Genomic DNA, 20941 nt, shown 5'->3' on the forward strand with positions numbered 1-20941 from the left:
CTCTAGTAGGCCATCGTGAGAGAGAATCAAGTTCAACCAAAAGGCATTGAGTTTCCAGGGGGCCCTTTGCAGGCTCGCGGTTGGTCTGGCAATTAGTTGGATCAGAATGGGGGAGTGGTCAGAGAGGCCTCTGCCAAGATATTGAGGAAACGGGACGTCTGGGCTGTGCAAAGGCACAGGTCTATCCTCGACAGGGACATGTGTGTCTTTTGAAAAACATGAGAACTGCTTCTGCTGAGGGTTATGGTCCCGCCATGGATCCAACCATTCCACCTCCTCAGCAAACTTCCGCAGCGCCTTTCGGGCAATTTTGCAGCCATTCCCTGGGGGCGAGTGCTTGTCCAGGACGGGGTCCATGTAGCAGTGCAGCTCTCCCACAGCTATTAGGGGGAGATCAGGGTGGCCTTATTGGAAGGCTAGGAGTGTTCTCAATGCCTCTGAGTTAAAGGGGGGTGGGATATACAGAGCAGCTAAAATACATTTCAATTGGTACACTTTACATTCTAGTATAACATATCTCCCCTCAGTGTCAATCAGTCGGTCATATACCTGAAAATCTACCGACCTATGCACTGGTAGTACGCCCCCCCCCCCCCCCCCCCCCCCCCGGAATAGGAGGTGTGCGTAGAGTGATACCCCAATCCCAGCCATGCATAATTTATACAGGATACCGTGTGGGGAACCAAATGAGTCTCCTGAAGGCAATAAACTGCTGGGGCATGTTTCCGAAGAACCGTGGAAACCATGGTACATTTTAGCAGGTCCTGGAGACCTCTAATGTTCCAGGACAATATGGGTACAGTGGTCATCTGTGAAAGTGGAAGTCTGAAATGAGATGGTTTGGGGAGGCCTGGGCCTCTCGTTCTCTGGGTGTTGCTTGCTCATGCTTGGCCACTAAGAGAGCAGGCGTATAGCAGCCGGCAGGCCTGCATAGCGTTGTGGTAAATGTATAGTGGGCAGAATTGAGGTAGGTAGTTCCGGAACTGTGACAGCAAATTAATTCAACCTTGGATTGGATAAATAGACAAACTTTGGAGTGTGAAAAAAACTGTGACTGAACAAACTGTTGCCTGCCTGCGATTCGTATGTAAATCGTGCGGCTTGAACTGTGTAGAAAAGTAAGGCGGAAACCCAAACAACAAACTTAGGGTTTCCTCGGTTGACATAACCTGCATTCCTCATGGGGGACCAATTAGTGCTTTCCAGTTAAGTTTGCGTTAATCACTCAAAACACATTGCTCTCAACGCTGGGAGAAAAAAAGTGTTGGGGCTCCCAGCCGGGTTGTCGGCTTCTTGTGCAGGAAACATAATAAATATGGGGGGCATGGTGCTCACCTCCTCTTTGATGGGCCCAGTATGTGGCCTTCAGTCACCCTCCACTGCGGCTCTTCTGGTCTGGCGAATGGACTGTCCATTAGCGTCTATCCATGAGGATGCATCTGTTGCCGATTCGAAAAAGTGTGCTTGGCCTCTTGCTGTGATGCGGAGTCTTGCTGGAAACAGAATGGCGTATGGTGCCTGCAACTGCTGGAGTCGCCTCTTTACTTCTGCAAATCTCGCTCTGCGTTTCTGCACTTCAGCTGAGCAGTCGGGATAAAAAGAGATGCGTACCCCATTAAAAGTAGTAATATTGCACTTTTCCCTTGCTTGGCGGAGTATGAATTCTTTGTCTTTGTAACTGAGGAGTTTTGCCAGTAGTGTGCAGGGTGGATGCCCCGGTGGGAGAGGTCTAGACGGTACCCCGTGGGCTCTCTCCACTGAGTAAAGTGAGGTGAAGGCTTCCTTCCCAAAGATCTCCAGCAGCAATTTGTCCACAAATTCTGTGGGGTCCCTGCCCTCCGTTTTCTCGGGCAACCCCACAATATGCACATTGTTTCTCCTCATGCGATTTTTCGAGATCATCAAATTTGATCTCATTGGCTCTGGCCATTCTAGCTGTATTTTGGGAGTCTCTGAGCAGTGGAGCTATTTTATCCTCCATGTCACTAATGCACCCCTCTGCTGCGGTGGTGCGTTCTCTTATCTTCTGAATGTCATGCCGGGTGAAGCCCAGTTCCTTCTTCATGCCTCCAAATTGCTCCTGTAATCTGTGTACGGACGTTGTGCACCGCTCTTAAGATGTCTGCCAGGGTGGGCTGCAAGGGCACCTCTTCACCCCCCCCCCCCCCCCATGTCAGTGTCAGGGATGCCAGAGTCTCTGGATTCAGCTTGGGTCTGTGTGCTCCGTTCCCCTGCTAGGGCTGCATGCAGTATGGCTGGGGTTGCATCCATGTCTTCCTCCCCTCTCTGTGTCCTTTGCCCCACATTTTTGTGTGTGTAATATCTCATGTCCTTGGGGAGGTCTTTCCCGGTCTGCTTGGGGGTTTTGGGAGGTTTACTCACATCTTTCAGCTTGTCAGCTCCACGTAAGGTCCTGGGGAGCAACGGGCCGGCGCCATCTTAGATTTTGGGTGGACCCCCGGTCTCCGTCTGTTTGCGGGTCAACATTGCTGCCTGTGAGTCCCGAAGAGGTACTGGTGCCGTCTGGGGTGAGTCCTTCTGTGTTTTGTGCCGAAAACCAGCATTTTAGCCGGACGGGAGAAAGAGATCAGTGGAGGATACTGTGCAGGAGCGCTGTGAGATACGTCCTCTCACATGCCGCTCTTGGCCACGCCCCCCCCATAAACGGCATATTTCTGTAGCGATCGGGAGCTTTCCGTTAGCTGTCAGTAACTGTGCCGGGCGAGCACTTTTGGCACAGCTGTGTCAGCTAATTGGTATGCAAATATGCAGCCACTCGGCGCCAAGGCCTAACTGTTGAGAGGCGGCATATTTGCGTACTGTTGATGCCTAGGGGTTAAAGTGACTTCCCCTCAATATATCAATCTAAACATAATAAAATACATCACATATCATAATATAACTGGTATATTCAAAAAGAATATCCAGTGAAAAAACATGCAATCAAAAAAACAATCTCTATAAAAAATAATCCACTATAGGAGTCCCATACACTATCCAATCTTTGTGCAAGCCCTAATCCACTTTAAATTCTTTCTGAAATAGATTATATTCTGCAATGTGAACATTCACCCGAGTGCCCTATCCCACAACCTATGGGTATCTTCTCGCCTGGTCTGAAGGACCCCACCCTCTCCGAATCCTCCTGAAATAATGGTCACTGATCTCCCAGGGATAGAGTTGGCATAAAGGAAGCATAAGCAAACCAATGGTGCAGACTGGTAATCCTATTCCTTATGTATTGTTAAAAAATTAGAATGTACTTACATAAAGTAAAAGATTCGTATCGCACAGCGTTAACAAACGCAGCATCAGAACATGGCATCCTAGCTCTGCCCAGCGTGATGACATCACTGCCCACTGATGCGTTACTAAGTGATTGGCTTTCTCAAAGACTGAAGCGGGTAGTCGGCATCCCGCTGTAGAAAACCTCTTGTTGCAGTTGTTGTTCGCAAGTGTTTTCTGAAGTGTTGTCTGCCTGCTACTTTCTATAGATTTTAAGTGGAGTGCAGACCATATGGATTAACAAAAAGGAAGAGCACATGTGTAACTGGAAGCAAAAGAGTGGAAGTCGCTTGATGCATGGTCCTGCAGAGGGAGTCAAATCGATTACTTCTTACAGCAACTAGACTCTACTAGAGGGTCTGTTTGAGTGTTTGGCAAGTGAGTGAAGAGACCATTTAGTTCTGTTTGAACAGTTCAGAGTTTACTGTGATGCTGGAAGGCAACGTCTAATGGCTGGCAACAGGACAGGATGGAGCTTTTCAGAATATTGAGAGCGCAGGAACATGCGACAAACAATTTAACATGGCTGCCGATGATTCCCATTTAAATCAATGCAGTTTCATGCAGTGTGTTTTTCAAAGAAGTGCAGAGATTTTTTTTTCATGTGGGAAGGTGCGTTTTTGACTACATACAGTGCCTTTTAAAAATGATTCATACCCCTTGACATTTTCAACGTTTTGTCGTGTTACAACCAAAAACATAAATGTATTTTATATGGATTTTATGTGATAGACCAACACAAAGTGGAACATAATTGTGAAGTGGAAGGAAAATTATAAATGGTTTTCAACATTTTTTACAAATATCTGAAAAGTGTGGCATGCATTTGTATTCAGCCCTCTTTAATCTAATACCCCTAACTAAAATCTAGTGGAACCAATTGCCTTCAGCTGTCACCTAATTAGTAAATAGAGTCCACTTGTGTGTGATTTAATCTCAGTATAAATACAGCTGTTCTGTGAAGCCCTCAGAGGTTTGTTAGAGAACCTTAGTGAACAAACAGTATCATGAAGGCCAAGAAACACACCAGACAGGTCAGGGATAAAGTTGTGGAGAAGTTTAAAGCAGGGTTAGGTTGGGTAAATATCCCAAGCTTTGAACATCTCACGGAGCACTGTTTGATCCATCATCTGAAAATGGAAAGTGTTTGGCACAACTGCAAACCTACCAAGACATGGCCGTCCACCTAAACTGACAGGCCGGGCAAGGAGAGCATTAAGCCTCTTGCACTGTGCGATTGTTGGCAGGGGATTGTCTGTTTGACAGACTGTTGTCCTAAAATCCTACCGTTAGTACGCTCCTTTTGACAATTGTTGTCCAACTTTTAGCCAACGAATGTTGGATGACAGGCTAGTAATTTTTCGGCGTACAGCGGTTTGACATCAGATTTTCGTATGGTCAGTACACAAATCCGTCACACAAAAGTCAAAAGTACAAACACGCATGCTCGGAATCAATACTCACCAAATACGAAATTGGCAGAAGGGGCCCAAAGGGTGGCGCTCAAGAGCCGAAATTCCTCGTAGTACGTCACTACATTCGTGTTTGTGGCAAGACAATTGTGCACCGTTGGCATGCAAGACAAGATCCTGGCACACTCCCTTTTTGACAAAAATCAGACGCTCGGTTGGAAAACAATCGTACCGTGTGTACGAGGCTTTAACCACTTCCGGACCGCCGCACGCCGATGTACATCCCTACTTTGGGGACGGATATCGTTGTTATGACAGCAGCTAGCTGCCATAACCCCGGTATCCCTGTGTTCGGCCGGCGGTCCGGTACAAGATAAAAGTGGTCTCTGTGGCGGATTCGCCGCGAGATCACTTTTATCCATGGTGGGAGAGGGGCCCCCCTCCTGCTGCCATCCGATGCCCTCCGCCGCTTACTGGAGCCGTCGACAGTGACGGGGGCGATCGCATCTGTCCCCTGGGCTGACATGGGAAGATGGGCCCCCACCCATCTCCATGACACTGCAAAGCGGAAGCGATGTCATAACGTCGCTTCCGCCCTTAGCTCTTAAAGGGCCAATTTTATTTTTTTAATTTTTTTTTAATTGCAGTTTAGTGTAAATATGAGATCTGAGGTCTTTTTGACATCTTTTTGAGGTTTTTCACTACATACAGTGTCCTTAAAAATGATCTCATATTTAAGAGGTCCTGTCATGCTTTTTTTCTATTACAAGGGATGTTTACATTCCTTCTAAAAGGAATAAAAGTGACCAGATTTTTTTTTTTTTTTTTTACAAAAAAACAAAGTAAAAGGTAAAATAAATAAGAAAAAACATTTTTTTTTAAACACGCTCCATCCCGCCGAGCTCATGTGCAGAAGCGAACGCATACGTGAGTAGTGCCCGCATATGAAAACTGTGTTCAAACCACACATGTGAGGTATCTCCCGATCGGTAGAGCGAGAGCAATAATTCTAGACCTCCTCTGTAACGCAAAATATGCAACCGGTAGAATTTTTTAAATGTCACCTATGGAGATTTTTAAGGGTAAAAGTTTGTCGCCATTCCACAAGCGGGCGCAATTTTGAAGTATGACATGTTGGGCATCAATTTTTTACTCGGCGTAACATTATCTTTCACAATATAAAAATTGGGCTAACTTTACTGTTTTTTTTTTTTTTTTTTTTTTTTCAAAAAAAAAATTGAGCTTGTAAGACCGCTGCGCAAATATGGTGTGACAAAGTATTGCAACGACCACCAATTTATTCTCTAGGATGTTAGAAAAAAAATGTATAATGTTTGGGGTTCTAAGTAATTTTCTAGCAAAAAAAAAAAAGTTTTTAACTTGTAAACACTACATCTAAAAAAGAGGCCCGGTCTTAAAGTGGTTAATCAGAGAAGAAGAAGAGAGGCCCATAGTAACTCTGGAGGAGCTGCAGAGATCCACAGCTCAGGTGGGAGAATCTGTCCACAGGACAACTATTAGTGGTGAACTCCACAAATCTGGCCTTTATGGAAGAGTGCCAAGAAGAAAGACCTTGTTGAAAGAAAGCCATAAGAAGTCCCATTTGCAGTTTGCAAGAAGCAATACCATTGCGCGGAGCACGTAAGTATAAAATTGTAAAGGTATTATTTTAAAACTAAAATAAAACAATTACTTTTAACAGTGGACAGTGCAGTCTGGAGTCAAGTTTGTTAGTTTGAAGGGAGGAGCAGCCTAGGCTACGGAGCTGTGTGTTTCTATTAACCACTTCAGCCCCGGAAGGTTTTACCCCCTTACTGACCAGAGCACTTTTTACAATTTGGCACTGTGTCGCTTATTATGCGGTCATGCAATGCTGTACCCAAACTAAATTTGCATCCTTTTTTCCCCCCACAAATAGAGCTTTCTTTTGGTGTGTGTGTGTGTGTGTGTGTGTGTGTGTGTGTGTGTGTGTGTGTGTGTGTGTGTGTGTGTGTGTGTGTGTGTTTGTTTTTTTTTTTTTTTTTCGCAATACACAAAGCGACAATTTTGAAAAAAAAAAAAACTATATTTTTTACTTTTTGCTATAATATCCCCAAAAATGTTTTTAAAAAACACATTTCTTCATCCGTTTAGGCCAATATATATTCTTCTACATATTTTTGGTAAAAAAAATTTGCAATAAGCGTATATTGATTGGTTTGTGCAAAAGTTATAGCGTCTACAAACTATGGGAAAGATTCATGGCATTTTTATTATTTTTTTTTTTACTAGTAATGGCGGTGATCTGTGATTTTTAGCAGTATTGCGGCGGACAGATTGGACACTTTTGACACAATTCTGGGACCATTGACATTTATACAGCGATCACTGCTATAAAAATGCAATGATTACTGTGTAAATGACACCGGTTAGGGAAGGGGTTAACACTGGGGGGCGATCAAGGTGTGTTCAATGGGTTCTAACTGTATGGGGATAGGACAGAGTAGGAGAGGAGACATTTCGTTGTTCCTACTTACTAGGAACAAACGACAGGTCTCCTCTCCTCTGACAGCACAGGGATGTGTTTGTTTACACACACACATCCCCATGCTGGTGCTCGTGCACGCGATCGCTCTTAAAGGAACCCCGTACCTGTACAGGGTTTCGCGCAGTGGTGCCATTATGCTGCAGTGTATGTACGCAAGTCGGTCGGGAACCAGTTAATGCTCAGTGTAGGGAGACACAAATCCCAGCATGCAAAGGGTTACTCCATAGGATGCTGGAGGAGAAAAGAGCCACCCTGAAAGTGGAAACCTGGGACAGTGGTCATGGCACCATTTTTATACAGGAACATAGACAAGGATTAAAAGATAAGGAAGCTGTACACTCAGTGAATAAATCAGCTTCTGAAATGTTTAAAAACTGAGTTTATTATCACTGTAATTTACAGACACATGTACATGGAAATTGCTAAAATCCAGCAGCCAGAGGGGGTCAGATGACAGGCAGACGTGCAATGTTTCCTGCAATCCATACTAACAAGAACAGACAGCTCCACCCCCCATGTCCAGCCTCTCACTGTGACACATACAGCTGTTGCTATAGGCTGCACTGAGCCCTGATTGGACAGCGGCAGTGTCATAGGATCCCCATAGTGGCATGCTTCTGCAACTCGTGTAGCCAATCCGAGTGGAGCGCTGGCTGTAACCAAAGCTCCTATCACACAATGGAGACTCGGAGTCATAGATGAGCGGAGGAGTCGGCAGGAAGGCGATATGTGAGAAGAGAAGCACTCCGTGTGGGGGGAGGCAGGCAATAAACAAAGCCATGTGCTCATCCGGCTATTAGACCTTACTCAGCACATCTGCAACAATGAGAAGCACGTGACTTTGGGTTTTGTTACTTTGTAGCCGGATGGTTTCCTGACATCTGTGTGATCAGTCTGCGCATGTCTTCTGATCCATGGAGGGGACATAGGAGTCCAAGCTGCTGTGTCCTGTGTCCCTCCAAGTATGTGCCTGCAATATCACACCCACCCCACGTGTGCTTCCTGGGATATGACCCCCACCATCCCATGTGTCCTTCCTGGGATATGACACCCACCATCCCATGTGTCCTTCCTGGGATATGACACCCACCATCCCATGTGTCCTTCCTGGGATATGACACCCACCATCCCATGTGTCCTTCCTGGGATATGACCCCCACCCCATGTGTGCCATGAGCCCCACCATCCCATGTGTCCTTCCAGGGATATGACCCCCACCATCCCATGTGTCCTTCCAGGGATATGACCCCCACCATCCCATGTGTCCTTCCAGGGATATGACCTCCACCCTATGTGTGCCATGACACCCACCATCCCATGTGTGCTTCCTGGGATATGACACCCACCATCCCATGTGTGCTTCCTGGGATATGACACCCACCATCCCATGTGTGCTTCCTGGGATATGACACCCACCCCATGTGTTCCATGACACCCACCATCCCATGTGTGCTTCCTGGGATTTGACACCCACCATCCCATGTGTCCTTCCAGGGATATGACCCCCACCCCATGTGTGCCATGACACCCACCATCCCATGTGTGCTTCCTGGCAAATGACCTCCACCCCCTGTGTGTCTCCTGAGATATGGCCCTCACTCCATGTGTGCCTCATGAGATATACCACCCCCCCATGTGTGCCTCCTTGGATATGACCCCCTCCCCATGTGTGCCTCCTTGGATATGACCCCCTCCCCATGTGTGCCTCCTTGGATATGACCCCCTCCCCATGTGTGCCTCATGAGATATACCACCCCCCATGTGTGCCTCATGAGATATACCACCCCCCATGTGTGCCTCATGAGATATACCACCCCCCATGTGTGCCTCATGAGATATACCACCCCCCATGTGTGCCTCCTGGGATATGACACCCATCTAGGGTTGCCACCTGTTCATCAAGCCACACCAGAACACTTTTTAGCGACACACAGCAATTTTTTTGTGCAGTTTACACTATAGGATTGTAAAAGACCTGGGACACCTTTTGGGTGCCCAAGCAGAGTAGTATTTCAGCACATTTAGCATCCCGTGATGAACAGTGGGTGTGGACAAATTGTGTTAATAATGGAAGAAGCTTAAAGCGGGGTTCCACCCAAATTTTGAACAATATCTGTATGTATTCTCTTCCTTGCCTAGATGCTGACATGCCGTTTAAAAAAATTTAAATCGCTGTAATTACCTTTTATTTTTCTATTCTTCTTTGCACTTCCTGGTTCTCCTCCCGTGGGAGTAGGCGTGTTTCTAGCCTCTCCCAGACTCCTGGGAGCTAGTCTCAGGCTTCCCAGGATGCCACTGAGCATGTGCGGGAACGAGCGGTGAATGCTGGGAGCACAGCATTCACCACATCCAGGAAATAAATGCTTGTGGGCTTCAAATGCCCACAATGAAGATGGAAACCGCCTTCAGTGAATAATATAAGTTATTCTTTCCGACGAAATCTGACACAGGCGGACATATTACACACAATATGTGAGTATGTAATGCTGAGAAGAAAAGTTTGTGAATGAACTCAAAAAAAAAAAAAAAAAAAAACACGATAGGTGGACCCTCGTTTTAAAGAGCGTAGTTAAATCAAAGTCAGTCTCTACAATCCCCCCCCCCCCCCAGGTCAGCCTGTCCCCCATATAATTCCCCTCCCTGGGTCAGTCTGTCCCCCAGCATGATCCCACCCTTCAAGGTCAGTCTGTACCCCAGTAAAAGCTCCCCCCCCCCCCCCCACCAATATAATTACAAGCACTGGAAGCTGATGGGAGGACTGGTGCTGCAAGGCTGCCACTGATGTGTCTGGGTTTCATGTGGACTGAAACTTGGACACAGGATCTAAAACCCGGACTGTCCAGGTGAATTCCGAACAGGTGGCAACCCTACCCCCACACCCCATGTGTACTTCCTGGGATATGACCCCACCCCATGTGTGGTTCCTGGGATGTGACCCCCCCCCCACCCTATGCATGCCCCTCTGTGTACACGTGTTTGTACCCTACAGTCAGATTCGCCCCTATTATATCACAGCCCCCCTCCCCCTCAAATATGAATTCAGATGGAGAGATCTAGCACCCTGCAGACAGTTTCTCACTTTAGATTACGTGTCTGAATTCTGACTCTGCAGCCAATCCCCCAGCAGCTCCATTTTTGTATCCTGCAGCCAACTAGTATCCCCATTATCGTCGCATTAGAGTGTATTTAGTCTGCAGTGAAATTACCCCCCAAAATCATCTCAATTGTCTGTATTTAGTGTGCAACGAAGTATCCCCATCATCTCCAGTTCAGTTCTTTATGTAGTCTGCAGCCAAGTACCCCCATCATCATCATCATAGACTGCCCCCCCCCCCCTCCATATTTTACGTCTCTGGATTTAGTCTGCAGTCACAGTATCCCCATAGGATCTCATGTATCCCCCCCTTTTTTTTTTTTTTTTTCTCTGCAAGCCGATCTCTTTATATCACTTGTGTAATAAATACAGCCGAATGTCCTTCTGATCACATGGGCATTTACCTCCAAATTGAATAAATTCCTATCTCCCCCCCCCCCCCCCTTTCCAATTTACCTTGAAGACAAACCTCCCCCCCCCCCCCCCCCCACATTTTGTGTTGCTGGGTCCCTCATCACATGACCTCTGCAGATCATCACACACACACTCCGATCTCCTGCAGATCATCACATAGGATCCCTTTATCTCCTCTGCAGATCCCCGATCTCTTGTATTGGATGGAGATCAGACTATGGGGTGTGATGAATGGAGGAGGAGGAGGACTGATGATCTTCTATGGGACATCGGCTCCAGTCTTATTATAGAGTGTGATTGTTGGTGGATCCCCCCCATTCATCCCCTGTGTGGGGGGTGGGGTGCCGCCATCACATCTCAGGACATCCTGCGGTGGCGGGAGGACACTCCACCAGGTTCATGTCTCCTTCCCATCAAATAGTTCCTATGGAGGAAGTCCATCAGAAGGACTCATCCTGTCCCTACACAGGTCCTATGGGGGGTACCTATACCCAGCCACATAGACTGACCAGGACAGGGAGGGAGGGGAGTCTATGATCGGCTAATCATCAGAATACAGAGCGGTGCTGCGATCTCTGGAAGGGACCGATCCTCATACATTGTCCCAGCACTGATAGACAGTCCCAGCACAGGACTGAGGTGGGGGGACGCTTTAACAATGGCCAAGCGTGTAGTGGGATTGGATTGCTGGGTGTATGGAGGAGTTGGTGGGCAGAGCGGGTGCAGGATGGGGTCGGTAGGTGTCCCTGAGGAGGGGGAGGGGCGGTGGTAGTAGAGGGGTATGGGGGGAGGTCACATGGGGTGATGCCGGCAGCTGTACACTCCGGAGTCTAGGCGGCGGAGGGATGTGAGGCGGCTGTGCCGGATCTATATTCTGGAGCAGGCTGCCTGTGTGTGGCTGGATCTCATTGTGATTGAAGTGCGCCGGTAACCGCTGGACTCCGCGCTGATACTTTGTGTCCCCTGTGTGTGTGTATGGGAGAGACATCTTCACCGGAGACACCGGACACCTCCTCCTCACCCTGCTCCAGGTACAGACATCCCTCTATTCCCTACACTCCCATCCCTCTATTCCCTACACTCCCATTTCTCTATTCCCTACACTCCCATCCCTCTATTCCCTACACTCCCATCCCTCTATTCCCTACACTCTCATCCCTCTATTCCCTACACTCTCATCCCTCTATTCCCTACACTCCCATCCCTCTATTCCCTACACTCCCATCCCTCTATTCCCTACACTCCCATCCCTCCATTCCCTACACTCCCATCCCTCCATTCCCTACACTCCCATCCCTCTATTCCCTACACTCCCATCCCTCCATTCCCTACACTCCCATCCCTCCATTCCCTACACTCCCATCCCTCTATTCCCTACACTCTCATCCCTCCATTCCATACACTCCCATCCCTCCATTCCCTACACTCCCATCCCTCCATTCCCTACACTCTCATCCCTCTATTCCCTACACTCTCATCCCTCTATTCCCTACACTCCCATCCCTCTATTCCCTACACTCCCATCCCTCTATTCCCTACACTCCCATCCCTCTATTCCCTACACTCCCATCCCTCTATTCCCTACACTCCCATCCCTCTATTCCCTACACTCCCATCCCTCCATTCCCTACACTCCCATCCCTCCATTCCCTACACTCCCATCCCTCCATTCCCTACACTCCCATCCCTCCATTCCCTACACTCCCATCCCTCCATTCCCTACACTCCCATCCCTCCATTCCCTACACTCCCATCCCTCCATTCCCTACACTCCCATCCCTCCATTCCCTACACTCCCATCCCTCCATTCCCTACACTCCCATCCCTCCATTCCCTACACTCCCATCCCTCCATTCCCTACACTCCCATCCCTCCATTCCCTACACTCCCATCCCTCCATTCCCTACACTCCCATCCCTCCATTCCCTACACTCCCATCCCTCCATTCCCTACACTCCCATCCCTCCATTCCCTACACTCCCATCCCTCCATTCCCTACACTCCCATCCCTCCATTCCCTACACTCCCATCCCTCCATTCCCATCCCTACACTCCCATCCCTCCCATTCCCTACACTCCCATCCCTCCCATTCCCTACACTCCCATTCCCTACATTCCCTACACTCCCATTCCCTACATTCCCTACACTCCCATCCCTCCATTCCCTACACTCCCATCCCTCCATTCCCTACACTCCCATCCCTCCATTCCCTACACTCTCATCCCTCCATTCCATACACTCCCATCCCTCCATTCCATACACTCCCATCCCTCTATTCCCTACACTCTCATCCCTCTATTCCCTACACTCCCATCCCTCTATTCCCTACACTCCCATCCCTCTATTCCCTACACTCCCATCCCTCTATTCCCTACACTCCCATCCCTCTATTCCCTACACTCCCATCCCTCTATTCCCTACACTCCCATCCCTCTATTCCCTACACTCCCATCCCTCTATTCCCTACACTCCCATCCCTCTATTCCCTACACTCCCATCCCTCTATTCCCTACACTCCCATCCCTCCATTCCCTACACTCCCATCCCTCCATTCCCATCCCTTCCATTCCCTACACTCCCATTCCCTACATTCCCATCCCTACACTCCCATCCCTCCCATTCCCTACACTCCCATCCCTCCCATTCCCTACACTCCCATCCCTCCCATTCCCTACACTCCCATTCCCTACATTCCCATCCCACCATTCCCTACACTCACTGCCTCTCATTGTGCTCATTAAATCGCACACATGCTACATGCCTCTCCTTCCTACACTTTTTTTTATTTTGTTGGGATTTTTAAAAAATTTTTAAATTTTTTTTTTTCCCCTTTTAATTAGGCTGTTATCCACTAACTTTACCCTATTATTCCATCCGATTTTCCTTTTTATCCAAGTTGTTACCAGGCAATCCAATGCTCCTGCTATCACTTTAAATGGACCACAGTGCCACTCATCTTATTACCTGAAAAATGAGGCATTGTGTTTTCCTCCCCTATTTTTTTTTTTTTTTTTTTTTTTTTTTTTTTTTTTTTTAGTTGCTTCCACTTTTTTATAATATTATTTTATTTATTTTTATATATTGGCTGTGCCTTTTGTCTCTGTGTGTATGTCAGATTGCTTCTGGGAAGTGCTGCGGGAGTCAGGAATGCCTCCAGTTGTGGAAAAATCTCTGAGCAATCCGCGCAAGAGGACCAAATCTGACAGCCACTCAGAGGAGGAGTTCAGCGACGACGAAGCACCGAGGGGTGAGCATTTAGGCATCACAAGTTCAGGTTTATTTGCAGATCCCTGGCACGCGGAGGGTTAAAGTGATTGTAAACGTTCCTGTCTATTTTTTTTTTAAATAATAAACATGTCATACTTACCTCCACTGTGCAGCTCGTTTTGCACAGAGTGGCCCCGATCATCATCCTCCCAGGGTCCCTCGGCGGCTCCTCCTTGCATCAGATAACCCCCTAGGAGAAGCGCTGTCCTGGGGGGGGGGGGTTACCATGCGGGTGCGCTCCCGAGTCAAGCATTTGCGTCCATAGACACGAATGCCGGACTCTGCCCCAGGGCGCCCGTGTCATTGGCTTTGATTGACAGCAGCGGTATCCAATGGCTGCTCTGCTATCAATCTAACCAATCAAGAGCCGGGGCCCCCGTGCAGAGAGGGAGAGTGCGTCTCCACCGAGGAAATTACGGGGCTCAGGTAAGTAAAACAGGGGGGCTGGGGGGCCGGTCACTGCCAGAAGTTTAGGATGCATTAAGGTGAAAAAACATGAGGGTTTACAACCCCTTTAACAGGAAAGCCATTTGGCATTTTTTTGCGAAAGTAGGAAAGCCTGCCAAGGTCACCGGTGTTCACAGCGTTATATATCGTCTTTTTCATGATCTCCTGGAACCAGATTGAGCAGGGCTTTCAGAAGGTGTTTTGGCAAGGCTTCAGCCTCTTGCTGGTTATTCTGAGGCTTCAGTGGGTGGATCTGGGGTGGGACTCGACTCTATTCCGATTTTTATGCATTTTAGTCTGGCCGTAGATGGATGGATCAGCCAGCAGGCTGATTAAAGTGCTTTATTTTTTTCTAAAAAAATAACAAACATGTTCTACTTTACCTGCTCTGTTGCAGTGGATTTGCACAGAGCAGCCCGGATCCTCCTCTTCTTGGGTCCCTCTCCGGTGCACCTGGCCCCTCCCTCTGTTGAGTGACCCCACGGAAAGCAGCTTGCTATGGGGGCACCCGAGCCAAGTCACAGCTCTGTGTCCATTCAGACACAGAGCTCGCTCTCTCGCTCTCTTGCTCACTCGACAGCAGAAGCCAATCAGGAGGGAGAGTCTTGGACGGCCGAGACACTCATGGACAGAGATGGGGCTCAGTTAAGTATTAGGGGGCTGCTGCACACAGAAGGCTTTATCTAAAGAGAAACTGCAGTCTGCTCACATAATTTGTAATAAAAACATCTTTGCCATTCTGAAGCTTCCCTCCACCCACTTTGCATATTATTATTATATATACTGAAGTATAAGCCGAGTTTTTCAGGCCATTTTTTAGGCTGAACCCCCCCCCCGGCTTATACTCAAGTGAGCCGTACCTTTCATTACTGAAACAGCGCGTGTGTCCCGCTGTTATGCATTCTGTTCGGCTGTCCGTTATAACAAAGCTCCGCCTCCTCCTCCGTCCATGATAGAGGAACACTGATACAATGCTAGGAAACTATTGGCGTTCCGTCTATCGGAGACGAGGAGGTGGCAGGGCTTTGTTACAGTGGACGGCCGAACAGAATGCATAACACAGCGGGTGACACCCACTGTTTTAATAATGAAAGGTACAGATGGGCATTGTTTACCCAGTAGCTGCTGCATTTTCCCACCCTCGGCTTATACTCGAGTCAATAAGTTTTCCCAGTTTTTTTGTGGTAAAAATAGGTGCCTCGGCTTATGTTCGGGTCGACCTATACTTGTTGCTGCTGCCTGTTCAATTCCTGGATTTACACAGACACACACATCCAGCTCTGCAGCTTTCATTGGCCTTCTTATCACTCACCCCCCCCCCCCCCCCTTTCCTGGCAAACTCGTGAGAGAGAGAGCTGTGTATGATGTCATAAGCCTAGGCTTTTTTTTACCAGACAAAAAACAGGAAGTGGGCTGTTTAAGGCATTTACTGGAAAAAAAAAAGCAAAAAAATTTTTACTATCCAAAGTTAAAACAACAAGGGCAGAGGAATTGATGGAAGTAGAAAAAAAATGACTGAAGTTTCACTTTAATGCATATGAAAAACCTTCTGTACTGCAGCAGCCCCGCAGAGCCCCCCCCCTTTTTTTTTTTTTTTTTCTTACCTGAACCCGATTGTTCCAGCAATGAGAACGAGCCCAGGAGCTTCAGCCGCTGTCTTGGGTCCTCATTGGATAGATAGCAGCAGGAGCCATTGGCTCCTGCTGCTGTCAGTCAAATCCAGTGACCCAGGGGGCGGGGCAGAGTCCTGCAGTCTGTGTCAATGGACGCAGCAGCAAGAGTGCCGAGTGCCCTCATGGAAAGCGGCTCTCCGTGGGGGCACTCAGTGAAGAGGAGGAGCCAGGAGCGCTGTTGGGACACTCCAGAAAGGGAGGATTGGGGCTGCTCTGTGCAAAACCCTTGCACAGAGCAGGTAAGTATAATATGTTTGTAAAGTGTTTTGTTGTTTTGCAAAAAAAACCCACTTTAATGTGTAGAATGCATTAAGATAAAAAAATTACGACATTACGACTCCTCTAAAGTGGAACATTAGAAAATGAAAGCGGATCTTCACTGCATCTGAGCACCACAAAACAAAAATGCTATTTAAATCATTTTTAATATTCAAAGCAACTCCCCCATCCACCCATGCCTGCTTTATTTTTCTGAGAAATATCTTTGAAAAATACCCCCCTAGCATTTCTGGCTGTGGCCATCTTGAGTAGGGGCAGATAAATTATGTAGCAGTTACTTACTGGAATCCATCTGCTGTTAGCTTAGGCATGCATGCAGGAGAGTATGCTTACCTGAGAGAACCCCTCCTGATGACCCCTGGGATATTTTTGCCTAGGCAAGAAACCAGAAAGTAACTGTGGATATGTTAAAAAGTTTAAAACCAGTAAATATGATATATTTTCTGATTTATTTTGCTCTATTTACTACTTCTATAGAGACACCAGGTTTAAAGAAACATAATATACTTTATTGAAAACAATGTAGCAACGAGTAACATTAAGATAAAAATACCACACTACCACCAGTGCAAAAGATAACGTTGTCAAAGTGGATACAAAGAGCTGCTAGCAGCACACCTCAATCATGCATGTCTTCCATTCACACTACCAGGACATTGGGGGGGGGGGAGATTAAACCTCAATGGAGGGGAACAGTATAAAGCACAATGAAGATTGCAAATGGGTAGTCACTCCTAAAAATCCGTGTATAAGTTGCTGTTCATGGACCTATCATTGAATGGTCACCCCAAGGACAGGAAATGCCTGTAATTCAAGGTGGGTATCACAGAAAGTTGAAGCTTGGATGGATCGCTGCTGCAGGATCAGCGATGTAGCTGTACAATGAAAAAGCTGGAACTGCACTGAGGTTTAGACTTGGGCTGGTCAGACAAACAAAGTACAATGGAGATGCATTGTAAAAAATGTGCTGGCTCTAGTTTTCAGATGGGTAGAGTTGTGAACTTAGGATTTCAGATCTGCCGATGTGCAGGATACAAGCCAGGGAGGTCTAACGTGGCATTTTATTGGCCATATTTTGATCTTTTGGTATCGCACAAATCATTTAAACTCTTCCACTAGATCAGTGGTTTCTAGTGTTGGATGATTGGTGCAGTTAGTTTATAGAGCAGAGTAAGTATATAAGCAGTGGTTACTTACAGCTGAACTTCAGGAATGAAACCAACTCTACCCTTGCAGTGCAGGGGAGCCCCCCTCATTTTTGCTTTGCATGCTTGGTTTAGGTGTTTTACTTGCCTTATACCTGGGTCAAGTGATATGTTTCAGGCTGTGGGCAATCCCTTAACCTCATTACATGCAATGCAAGTTCATTAAAGCGGAATTAAACTTGCCTTCGCTTCAACAGTCTCGTCCCTCTCTGGCGAAGGCATCTTCTCCTGTGTGCCATCTTTGACAATATTTATTGGTCAGTGTGAGATGATGTCACTATTGCACATGCACTGTGCAGGCCAGGGGAGTGAGCTGAGTGTGCACAGCTAAGTTTACCTGTCAGAGAAGACATCGAGCATCTAGCTAGGTAGGTAAATCTTATTGCAGAAGAGACATTTCAGGTTAGCAGCAGGTATTGTATGTTATCCCTGCAGCCCTATACTAAACAAGCATTTAACCCTTGCATTGTGGGGGGGGGGGGGGGGCGCCACTGCAAGGATAGATTATCTCATTCCCGGAGTTCAACTCTAAAGCCAGATTAAACTCAAAATTATTTTTGTTATTGTCTAGCAATCTGAAATGCCCCCTCCGCACTGCTTCAGTCTACAGTGCTGCATATGGAGCAAACTCATTGCTGATTTTAGAGCATTAGACATAGGGGGAATTTTGTGTGCATGTTGTACTGCAGGAGAGTTGGCCCACTGCTTAATGTGAGAAACCTTGCTTCAGCACACTTATCAGTTAAGGTATTACTAAACCCAGGACCCTGCATTCACTATATCTCGTCTCCCACAGAACAAGGAAATGCAATTATTTAAAAAGAAAAAACCTGCCCTTTCTCATCAGCAGTATATAGCAGTCTTGTGACTTCTATCAGTGCCTAGTCAAAGCTTGTAGGAGTTTTCATACTAAACTGGCTGCCCTATCAGGATGCAGGACCCCTGACCAATGAGCATTGTCTGTCTGGACAATGCTCATTGGCCCTGTGCTGATCACATGCACCCTCCCAAGAAACTCTCCTAGCAATACACTCCAAACTGAGCATGTGCAGCCTGACTCTAATAACTCTCTGTCTTATCCAGATATGTTTTGGAGTCAGTGGAAGGAGGAGGATCTGTGCATACAGGATAAAACGGCCTTTTTACACAATGCAGAGGATTAACCCCTTAGGTTCCACATTGAGTATGACAGGCATGCTTTACTGCATATACAGACTGATTTTACTGTTGGTTTAGTAACACTTAAAAAAAAAAAAAAAAAACTGGAAGAGCCACTTTTTTTTTTTTTTTTTTCTGTATTTGCAGTTTAACTGCTTAACAGTAATTATAGTGAGTGGGGACTTAAGGGGCATATTTATAAAGAAGCTCATAGAACTTCCACTAAACATCTCTGGTGAATGTCACTGTCAATTAAAAGACCTGTAGCTGGAAGATTCAGAAGCAGTGAGTTACATTCGCTGCTTTATACATAAGTAATAGGGAATTACCGTAGTTTGAGTTTGATTGGGTTACTGTTATGCCGCGTACACACGGTCGGACTTTTCGTCTACAAAAGTCCAACGGACGCTGACGGACTAAAGCTGGCTGGTAATCCGATCGTGTGTGGGCTTCTCCGGACTTTCAACGGACTTTTTTAGCCTAAAATCCGACGGACTTTAGATTTGAAGCATGCTTCAAATCTTTACGTCGTAAGTACGACGGACCCCGAAGTCCGCTCGTCTGTATGCTAGTCCGACGGACAAAAACCCATGCTAGGGCAGCTATTGGCTACCGGCTATGAACTTCCTTATTTTAGTCCGGTGTACGTCATCACGTACGAATCCGTCGGACTTTTGTGTGGTCGTGTGTAGGCAAGTCCGTTCGTTAGAAAGTCTGCTGCAAGTCCGCTGAAAGTCCGCCGGAAGTCTGTCGGACAGGCTGTCGGACTTTTGTAGACGAAAAGTCCGACCGTGTGTACGCGGCATTAGACCTAGACCACACAGACCTATGCTTGTGTAAAAACAGTGTGTGCTTTTAGTAAGCATTTGCAATATTTTCAGCCAGGTTCATGCAGCTTTTTTTTAAACCTTTAGGCCTCATGCACACTGGAGGTTTTTAGACGTTTTTGCAGCAGCTGTTTTTGGCTGTAGACGTTTTTTTTTCTACAGTCAATAAACTCCCCATCATGTTATCCTATGTTCCCATGCACACATCAGCAGTTTTTGGCTGGGGCTTAAAAAAAACCCCCAAAACTAGTGGGTTCTGAGAGGAGTTTTTCAGCTGTAAAAACGCTGATAAACGCTCAAAAGTGGGGCTCACCAGCAATTTTTGATCCATTAAATAAAAAAAAGAAAAAACCGCTAACTCGGGAAAATGATGATCAATGCTAAAAAAAAAAAAAAAAAAGCTATTGCAAAAACGTTGAAAAACTTACTGCAAAGCTACTGGTGGTTTTATAACGTTATTTTAACGTCCAGTGTGCATGAGGCGTTAAAGTGCCCTTCAGCTCCAGTTTGGGGATGATAAATGTACACTTACCGGCCACTCTATTAGGTACACCTATTCAATTGCTTGGTAACACAAATTGCTAATCAGCCAATCACATGGCAGCAACTTAATTCATTTAGGCATCTAGATGTGGTGAAGACAACTTGCTGAAGTTGAAACCGAGCATCAGAATGGGAAAGAGAGGGGATTTAAGTGACTTTAAACATGGCATGGTTGTTGGTGCCAGACAGGCTGGACTGGATATTTCAAAAACTGCTGATCTACTGGGATTTTCATGCACAACCATCTCTCGGGTTTACAGAGAATGGTCCGAAAAAGAGAAAATATTCAGTGTGCGGCAGTTGGGTGGATGAAAATGCCTTGTTGATGTCAGAGGAGAATGGGTAGAATGATTAGAGATAATAGAAAGGCAACAGTAACTCAAGTAACTACTCGTTACAACAAAGGTGTTCAGAATACCATCTCTGAATGCACAGCACATCAAACCTTGAAGCAGATGGGTTACAGCAGCAGAAGAACACACCAGTCCTGTCCGCTAAGAACAGGAAACTGAGGCTACAGTTCGCACAGTCTCACCAAAATTAGACAATAGAAGATTGGAAAAACGTTGCCTGGTCTGAGTCTCGATTTTTAGCTGCGAAGTTCATATGGTGGGGTCAGAGTTTGGCATAAACATGAAAGTATGGATCCATCCTGCCTTGTATCAACGGTTCAGGCTGGTGGTGTAATGGTGTGGGGGATATTTTCTTGGCACACTTTGGGACAATTCATACCAATTGAGCATTGTTTAAACACCAGGGCCTAGCTGAGTATTGTTGCTGACCATGTCCATCCCTTTATGACTACAGAT

General features: G+C 46.7%; 1 protein-coding gene across 4 annotated transcripts in view; it reads left to right on the top strand.

The window, feature by feature from the left end:
- The window catches only part of RCOR2 (REST corepressor 2), a 164497-nt gene that overhangs the window by 86095 nt on the left and 57461 nt on the right, over positions 1–20941 (top strand). For 2 of the 4 annotated variants that reach the window (XM_073605393.1, XM_073605390.1), the window contains exon 2: positions 13849–13980. The exons of 1 other annotated variant lie outside the window; for it this stretch is intronic. In XM_073605393.1, coding sequence (XP_073461494.1) covers positions 13849–13980 — 132 coding nt within the window. Of the gene's footprint in view, positions 1–11511; positions 11764–13848; positions 13981–20941 lie in introns of those variants that run through there. One more of the 4 variants, XM_073605391.1, reaches the window with a different exon arrangement.

The sequence above is a fragment of the Aquarana catesbeiana genome, linkage group LG11 (assembly GCF_042186555.1).
Source record: "Aquarana catesbeiana isolate 2022-GZ linkage group LG11, ASM4218655v1, whole genome shotgun sequence".
In the NCBI taxonomy this organism is placed as follows: domain Eukaryota; kingdom Metazoa; phylum Chordata; class Amphibia; order Anura; family Ranidae; genus Aquarana; species Aquarana catesbeiana.